At 51.2% G+C, this 10,000-nt stretch overlaps 1 protein-coding gene across 1 annotated transcript in view; it reads left to right on the top strand.

The window, feature by feature from the left end:
- The window catches only part of LOC116937563 (uncharacterized), a 46,041-nt gene that overhangs the window by 26,886 nt on the left and 9,155 nt on the right, over positions 1-10,000 (top strand). Inside the window, exons 6-7 of the mRNA XM_076056862.1 lie at positions 3,198-3,300; positions 7,868-7,957. Coding sequence (XP_075912977.1) covers positions 3,198-3,300; positions 7,868-7,957 — 193 coding nt within the window. The remainder of the gene's footprint in view (positions 1-3,197; positions 3,301-7,867; positions 7,958-10,000) is intronic.

The following is a 10,000-nucleotide window of genomic DNA, read 5'->3' as shown; positions in this document are numbered from 1 at the left end:
GTGACACACACACAGTGACACACACAGTGACACACACAGTGACACACACACAGTGACACACACAGTGACACACACAGTGACACACACACAGTGACACACACACAGTGACACACACACACAGTGACACACACAGTGACACACACACAGTGACACACACACAGTGACACACACACACAGTGACACACACACACAGTGACACACACAGTGACACACACAGTGACACACACACACAGTGACACACACAGTGACACACACACACAGTGACACACACACAGTGACACACACAGTGACACACACACACAGTGACACACACACAGTGACACACACACAGTAACACACACAGTGACACACAGTGACACACACACAGTGACACACACACAGTGACACACACAGTGACACACACAGTGACACACACAGTGACACACACAGTGACACACACACAGTGACACACACACACAGCCGGACACACAGTGACACACACAGTGACACACACACACAGTGAACACACACACAGTGAAACACACACACAGTGAAACACACAGTGACACACACATAGTGACACACACACAGTGACACACACAGTGAGTGAATGAGTAGGTGAGTGGCTGAGTGGGTTGAGTGAGTGGGTGAGTGAGTGAGTGGGTGAGTGGTTGAGTGAGTTAGTGGCTGAGTGGCTGAGTGGGTGGGTTAGTGAGTGAGTGGCTGAGTGAGTGAGTGAGTGGCTGAGTGAGTGGCTGAGTGGGTGAGTGAGTGGCTGAGTGAGTGACTGAGTGGCTGAGTGAGTGACTGAGTGGCTGAGTGAGTGAGTGGCTGAATGAGTGGCTGTGTGAGTGGCTGAGTGACTGAGTGGCTGACTGAGTGAGTGGCTGAGTGAGTGAGTGGCTGAGTGAGTGGTGAGTAGTGAGTGAGTGAGTGGCTGAGTGAGTGGTGAGTGAGTGAGGTGCTGAGTGACTGAATGGGTGAGTGTCTGAGTGAGTGAGTGAGTGGGTGAGTGCCTGAGTGGCTGAGTGAGTGAGTGGGTGAGTGAGTGGCTGAGTGAGTGAGTGGCTGTGGGGTGAGTGAGTGAGTGGCTGAGTGAGTGAGTAGCTGAATGATTGAGTGAGTGGCTGAGTGAGTGAGTTGCTGAGTGACTGAATGGGTGAGTGTCTGAGTGAGTGAGTGGGTGAGTGCCTGAGTGGCTGAGTGAGTGAGTGGGTGAGTGAGTGGCTGAGTGAGTGAGTGGCTGTGGGGTGAGTGAGTGAGTGGCTGAGTGAGTGAGTAGCTGAATGATTGAGTGAGTGGCTGAGTGAGTGAGTTGCTGAGTGACTGAATGGGTGAGTGTCTGAGTGGGTGAGTGGCTGACTGAGTGAGTGGCTGAGTGAGTGAGTGGCTGTGGGGTGAGTGAGTGAGTGGCTGAGTGAGTGGTGAGTGAGTGACTAAGTGACTGAGTGAGTGGCTGACTGAGTGACTGAGTGAGTGAGTGGCTGAGTGAGTGAGTGGTAAGTGAGTGAGTGGCTGAGTGAGTGAATGACTGAGTGAGTGAGTGACTAAGTGACTGAGTGAGTGAGTGGCTGAGTGAGTGAGTGGGTGAGTGGCTGAGTGAGTGAGTGGCTGAGTGAGTGAGTGGCTGTGGGGTGAGTGAGTGAGTAGCTGAGTGAGTGAGTGAGTGGCTGAGTGAGTGAGTGGCTGAGTGAGTGGCTGACTGAGTGAGTGGCTGAGTGAGTGAGTGGCTGAGTGAGTGAGTGACTGAGTGAGTGAGTGGCTGACTGAGTGGCTGAGTGAGTGGCTGAGTGAGTGACTGAGTGAGTGGCTGAGTGAGGGGTGAGCGAGTGACTAAGTGACTGAGTGAGTGGCTGACTGAGTGACTGAGTGAGTGAGTGGTGAGAGAGTGGCTGAGTGAGTGAGTGACTAAGTGACTGAGTGAGTGAGTGACTAAGTGACTGAGTGAGTGAGTGACTAAGTGACTGAGTGAGTGAGTGACTAAGTGACTGAGTGAGTGAGTGACTGAGTGACTGATTGGCTGAGTGAGTGAGTGGCTGAGTGAGTGAGTGGCTGAGTGAGTGATTGAGTGACTAAGTGACTGAGTGAGTGACTGAGTGAGTGACTGAGTGAGTTAGTGGTGAGTGAGTGAGTGAGTGACTGAGTGGCTGAGTGAGTGAGTGGCTGAGTGGGTGAGTGAGTGGTGAGTGACTGAGTGGTGAGTGAGTGACTGAGTGAGTGACTGAGTGAGTGAGTGGCTGAGTGAGTGAGTGAGTGACTAAGTGACTGAATGAGTGAGTGACTAAGTGACTGAGTGAGTGAGTGACTGAGTGACTGATTGGCTGAGTGAGTGAGTGGCTGAGTGAGTGCGTGGCTGAGTGAGTGACTGAGTGACTAAGTGACGGAGTGAGTTAGTGGTGAGTGAGTGGCTGAGTGACTGAGTGAGTGGCTGAGTGAGTGGCTGAGTGAGTGAGTGAGTAGCTGACTGAGTGGCTGAGTGAGTGAGTGACTAAGTGACTGAGTGAGTGAGTGGCTGAGCGACTGAGTGACTAAGTGACTGAGTGAGTGACTGAGTGAGTGAGTGGCTGAGTGAGTGAGTGAGTGACTAAGTGAGTGAATGAGTGACTGAGTGAGTGGCTGAATGAGTGGCTGAGTGAGTGACTGAGTGGCTGAGTGAGTGACTGAGTGACTAAGTGGCTGAGTGACTGAGTGACTAAGTGACTAAGTGACTGAGTGACTGAGTGCCTGAGTGAGTGACTTAGTGAGTGACTGAGTGACTGAGTGACTAAGTGACTGAGTGAGTGACTGAGTGACTAAGTGACTAAGTGACTGAGTGACTGAGTGGTTGAGTGACTGACTGAGTGACTGAGTGCCTGAGTGAGTGACTGAGTGAGTAAGTGAGTGGCTGAGTGAGTGACTGAGTGGCTGAGTGAGTGGGTGAGTGACTGAGTGACTGACTGAGTGAGTTGACTGAGTGACTGACTGAGTGACTGAGTGGCTGACTGAGTGACTGAGTGACTGAGTGAGTGACTGAGTGACTGAGCGAGTGGCTGAGTGAGTGACTGAGTGGCTGAGTGAGTGACTGAGTGACTAAGTGAGTGACTGACTGAGTGAGTGACTGAGTGACTAAGCGAGTGACTGACTGAGTGACTGACTGAGTGACTGACTGAGTGGCTCCCACTGAGGGCACTTGCCCCTACTGTCCCTTGAGGCTACATGGGTGACTTTTGTCTGTGCAGGTATCTCCACCTCCTTCAAGGCCAAGCGATGTACCCGTTTCTGGTGGATCGAGATGGAGTGACCATCTCTCTCCCTCCCATCACCAACTCTCAAACTACTAAGGTGTCACTGTGTGTGTCACTGTGTGTGTCACTGTGTGTGTGTCACTGTGTGTGTCACTGTGTGTGTCACTGTGTGTGTGTCACTGTGTGTGTGTCACTGTGTGTGTCACTGTGTGTGTCGCTGTGTGTGTCGCGGTGCCGGACGGGCAACTCTGTCGTGGACAGCGCTGTGGGGGGAGATCCAATTTCGATTGGCTCCTCCCCTCATGGCATATGTGTCCACCACAGGGGCTAAACGGGGGCTCTGGACGGGTGCGAGGGGCTGGTAACCCCTCCACCTTCAATTAATTACCACAAAACCACGAATTAAACTGAAATATGTAACAACTAAGCTTGTGCCGGAGGCCCCGGGGGGCCAGGCGTCTATGACGTCTCCTGGCCAAAACCCAATTGGCGGAGCCAGGAGATTGAATACCTACCCTCGGGGCTACTCCAGAAACAACGAAAAGCCACTACGGGTGGCCACGTGGAATGTTCGAACGCTCACTGCAGAGGAGAGGCTGCCACTCCTCTGTCGGGAGCTGGACCGGTACCGCCTGGATCTATGCGGCATTCAGGAGGTCCGGTGGACCGGCTCTGGCTCCTGCCACCATGAGGGGTGGACAGTCCTCTACTCGGGGCAGCAGACTGCCAAACAACAGGGTGTGGGTCTTCTTTTGAACAAAAGAATGAAGGGGGCGTGGGAGCGTGGCGGTGAGGTGTGGGAAGCTGTAAGCCCCAGGCTACTTTGGGCTCGCCTTCCCATCAACCGGAGGCGAGGAATGGTGGTCGTGGTTACTTATGCCCCCACCGAAGATGAACATCCGTGGAGGGATGCAGGCAAAGCCGATGAGTCAGATGCCTTCTATGACCTCCTGTCACAGGTGCTGGCTAAAGTGGCCCCTCGGGATAGAGTCATCATGTTGGGTGACTTCAATGCCCGAGTTGGTCATGATACTGGCACCTGGTCTGGAGTGATTGGAGGGCATGGGCCAGATCAGCTCAATAACAACGGTAGGAGGCTGCTAGATTTTTGTGCAGCCCATGGGCTTGTAATTACCAACACGCTGTTCCGGCATCGGCGCATCCACACAACATCATGGATGCATGCCGGGTCCAAGCAAGAACATCTGCTGGACTACATAGTGACGGACCAGCGAATGCGAGCCCATGTCCTTGACACCAGGACCTACCGTGGAGCTGATCTGCCCTCTGACCATCGACTAGTCATCTGTAAGATGCGCCTGCCATTCTTCCACTCCGGTGGTGGGTGTACACCCAGGACCCCATTCCAACCTAAAGTGGCCTGGTCTCAGTTATCTGATGAAAGTCGCAAGCGAGAATTTCATCATCGCTTGCGGCTGGGATTGGCATCGTCCCCGACTCCTCCTGATGTCGAGGGTAAATGGGCGAGGTTTAGGACTGTGACTCATGCAGCTGCAATGGCTGCTTTGGGTACGCGGTCCAGACCTCCCCAGACACCCTGGATGACAGAGGAGTTGTTCAGGATGGTTGAGAAAAAGCGACAGGCCCACTGTCATCGGCTACAGAATCCCACGTCAGAGAATGAGGAGGCTTACCGCAGCCTTCGCTCGGAGGTTCGGAGAGCCGTGAGGCGCTGCAAGGATGGGTGGTGGTCGCGGGTTGCTGAGGAGATGGAGTCTGCCTCAGTGGCCCGTGATCACAAATCTCTATTTAACTCCATCAAAAAAGTAACCTGCAGCGCCACACCTATTACCATCATTAGGGGAAAAAACGGTGATCCAATTTCCGACCCCCAGGAACAGGTTCGCAGATTTGCTGAGCATTTCTGTGAGGTCCTGGGGTAGGGAAAATCCCTCAGCCAGGAAAACACCGTGGCACAAAGTGAGGATGACCCTGCTGAGGCTGCGGTGCCTCAAATATTGGAAGAAGTCACCCCCTGTGAGTGGCTGGCTGAGGTGCCATCTGCTGAGGAAGTATTGAAGGCGATCCGGAGTCTGAGACCAGGAAAGGCAGCGGGCAGAGATGATCTCCCAAGCAAAATGCTGAGGGAGGGTGGCGTTTGTGCACAGGCTGCCCTATATGACATCATAACAACAGTCTGGACCACTGGACGGGTTCCGCAGGATTGGAAGGATGCCCTGGTGGTCCCCCTTTTTAAGAAGGGGGACCGCACAGACTGTAACAACTACAGGGGCATCTCACTCCTCAGTGTGCCGGGAAAGGTCCTGGCAAGGATTATTCAGCATCGCCTTGCCAGGCACGCTGAGGAGAGGCTTGCGGAGCCCCAATGCGGTTTCAGGAAAGGGCGGTCCTGCACAGATGCCATATTTTCTGTCCGTCTGCTACAGCAGAGGTGTAGGGAATTCCAACAAGACCTACATCTCTGCTTTATTGACCTGGTCAAGGCCTATGATACCATCAGTAGGCCTGGGCTCTGGGTCGTTCTTCGTGCTTTTGGAGTACCTGACCCTCTGCTCACGATCATTAAGGACCTTCATGATGGTGAGCGGGCCCGGGTAAAACTACGTGGCCGGGAGTCAGAGCCATTCCCTGTACACCTTGGGGTGCGACAGGGATGTCCTCTGGCTCCCACATTATTTAACATCTATTTTGACCACGTAGTTCGTGAAGCCTTCAATAGCTGTACCGGGGGAATCTCCATATGGTACAGATATAATGGGAGGCTAATCGATGCCCGGGTGCGGTCAAGGGATGGCTCCCTATTGCTCAACCACGTTATGTATGCTGATGACTTGGTAATAGCTGCTCAGTCAGAGGAGGAGTTGGAGACGCTGCTGCTGAGACTGGAGCGTGCCACTAAGAGGTGGGGCCTTACCATCAGCCCCACCAAAACTAAGCACCTGCCTGGGTATTTTGTACCATCAGACACTCCACCCCCACAACTCCCAATCGGTGATGGGGCAGTTGTGGAGAGAGTGGAGAGTTTCCCATACCTGGGCAGTGTGCTTATGACTGGCTCCAGTTTAACAGCAGAGGTCTCACTCCGAATCAGTCGAGCGGCAATATCTTTTCATCGGTTGCGTAACGCTGTGTGGAAGCTACCTGGTCTGTCGCTCCGCACTAAGCTTCAGGTCTTCTCGGCCACGGTCATTCCCTCCCTTCTCTACGCTTGCGAAACGTGGACCCCCCTAATGGAACATCTTCGCCGGTTAGAAACATTTAGGCTGGCCTGCCTACGATCCATCCTGGGTTTAACCAGACTGGATTGTGTGAGGAGCTCACAAATCCTTGAAAGATCTGGGCAGGGTCCCATCGGTGAGCTCCTCCGGCAGGCAAGGCTGCGATGGCTGGATCATGTAGCCCGCATGCCCAGCCACCGCATGCCGAAACAGCTTTTGTTTGGCCGGATTGAGGGGGCTAAGCGGGCGCGGCACGGGCTAGAGAAGAGATGGAGTGATGTGGTACAGGAGGACGTGGAGCTGAGTGGACTTGCCGATGACTGGTACCAGCGGTGTCAAGATCGGCCTCTGTGGAGGAGGCTCGTGAAGGATGCTACTGGGCAGTTGGAGGCAGTCGCCCTCCAACAACAACGGAGGGCGGAGGAGCGACGCTCACAACAGCGAGCGGAGCGCCGGGTGGCTAAAGCACAGCAGGTTGGCACAGTAGGGGGCACAGGTGGTGCATCAGCCAGTCATCTCAGTCAGTCGACCCGTGGCACCTGGGTCTGCCCCGTGACCTCCTGCCAGCGGGCGTTCGACACTTCACGTGGCCTCAAGGTGCACATAGCCTGGCACAAGCGTCGTGGTGATGTCACCGCCACTTAGTGGCGAATGGCGGTTGTTGTTGTTGTTGTTGTTGTGTCACTGTGTGTGTGTCACTGTGTGTGTGTCACTGTGTGTGTGTGTGTGTGTCACTGTGTGTGTGTGTGTGTCACTGTGTGTGTGTCACTGTGTGTGTGTCACTGTGTGTGTGTCACTGTGTGTGTGTCACTGTGTCACTGTGTGTGTGTGTCACTGTGTGTGTGTGTCACTGTGTGTGTGTCACTGTGTGTGTGTCACTGTGTGTGTGTGTCACTGTGTGTGTGTCACTGTGTGTGTGTCACTGTGTGTGTGTGTCACTGTGTGTGTGTCACTGTGTCACTGTGTGTGTGTGTCACTGTGTGTGTGTAGGTGAGTGTGGACACTACGGAGGTGCTGGTGGAGGTGACCAGTAGTCACAGTCTGTGTGTGTGTCACTGTGTGTGTGTCACTGTGTGTGTCACTGTGTCACTGTGTGTGTGTCACTGTGTGTGTCACTGTGTGTGTCACTGTGTGTGTGTCACTGTGTGTGTCACTGTGTCACTGTGTGTGTGTCACTGTGTGTGTGTCACTGTGTGTGTCACTGTGTGTGTCACTGTGTGTGTGTCAGTGTGTCACTGTGTGTCACTGTGTCACTGTGTGTGTCACTGTGTGTGTGTCACTGTGTGTGTACACTGTGTGTGTCACTGTGTGTGTGTCACTGTGTGTGTCACTGTGTGTAGGTGAGTGTCACTGTGTGTGTCACTGTGTGTGTCACTGTGTGTGTGTCACTGTGTGTGTGTCACTGTGTGTGTCACTATGTGTGTGTCACTGTGTGTGTGTCACTGTGTGTGTCACTGTGTGTAGGTGAGTGTGGACACTACAGAGGTGCTGGTGGAGGTGACCAGTAGTCACAGTCTTGCATCCTGCAAGCTGGTCATGGACACCCTCATCACGGTGAGTACACTGTACACTACACTGCACACCATACTGTACACCACACTGCACACTACACTGTACACCACACTGCACACTACACTGTACACAACACACCACACTGTACACTACACAGCACACTACACTGTACACTACACCGCACACCACACTGTACACTACACCGTACACTACACTGCACACTACACTGTACACCACACCGCACACCACACTGTACACTACACCGCACACTACACTGTACACCACACTGCACACTACACTGTACACTACACTGCACACTACACTGCACACTACACTGTACACTACACCGCACACTACACTGTACACTACACCGTACACTACACTGCACACTACACTGTACACTACACTGCACACTGCACTGTACACCACTACACTGTACACTACACCGCACACCACACTGCACACTACACCGCACACTACACTGTACACTGTACACTACACTGCACACTACACTGTACACTACACTGCACACTACACTGTACACTACACTGCACACTACACTGTACACTACACCGCACACTACACTGTACACCACACTGCACACCACACTGTACACTACTACACTACACTATACACTACTACACTACACTATACACTACTACACTACACTATACACTACTACACTATACACTACTACACTACACTATACACTACTACACTATTACACTACAGCACTATACACTACTACACTATACACTACTACACTATACACTACTACACTATACACTACTACACTATACACACTACTACACTACACACTACTACACTATACACTACTACACTATACACTACTACACTATACACTACTACACTATACACTACTACACTATACACTACTACACTATACACTACTACACTATACACTACTACACTATACACTACTACACTATACACACTACTACACTACACACTACTACACTACACACTACTACACTATACACTACTACACTATACACTACTACACTATACACTACTACACTATACACTACTACACTACACTATACACTACTACACTACACTATACACTACTACACTACACTATACACTACTACACTATACACTACTACACTACACTATACACTACTACACTATTACACTACAGCACTATACACTACTACACTATACACTACTACACTATACACTACTACACTATACACTACTACACTATACACACTACTACACTACACACTACTACACTATACACTACTACACTATACACTACTACACTATACACTACTACACTATACACTACTACACTATACACTACTACACTATACACTACTACACTATACACTACTACACTATACACTACTACACTATACACACTACTACACTACACACTACTACACTACACACTACTACACTATACACTACTACACTATACACTACTACACTATACACTACTACACTATACACTACTACACTACACACTACTACACTATACACTACTACACTATACACTACTACACTATACACTACTACACTATACACTACTACACTATACACTACTACACTATACACTACTACACTATACACTACACTATACACTACTACACTATACACTACTACACTATACACTACTACACTACTACACTATACACTACTACACTATACAATACTACACTACACTATACACTACTACACTATACACTACTACACTACACTATACACTACTACACTATACACTACAACACTACTGCACTACAATATACACTACTACACTATACACTACTACACTATACACTACTACACTATACACTACTACACTATACACTACTACACTACACTACTATACTATATACTACTACACACTCAATCACCCACCCACTCACTCACCCACTCACTCACCCATTCACTCACCCACCTACTCATTCGCTCACTCACCCACCCACCCACTCACTCACCCACCCACTTACCCACTCACTCACCCACCCACTTACCCACTCACTCACCCACCCACCCACTCACCCTCTCACCCACCCACTCACTCACTCCGCCACCCACACACTCACCCACTCACTCACC

This window comes from Petromyzon marinus, chromosome 78 (genome assembly GCF_048934315.1).
Source record: "Petromyzon marinus isolate PM22_M1 ecotype Great Lakes invasive population chromosome 78, UKy_Petmar_22M1.pri1.0, whole genome shotgun sequence".
NCBI classification, from domain to species: domain Eukaryota; kingdom Metazoa; phylum Chordata; class Hyperoartia; order Petromyzontiformes; family Petromyzontidae; genus Petromyzon; species Petromyzon marinus.
Note: the sequence above shows the minus strand (reverse complement) of the source record. Positions and strands in the feature narration are given on the sequence as shown.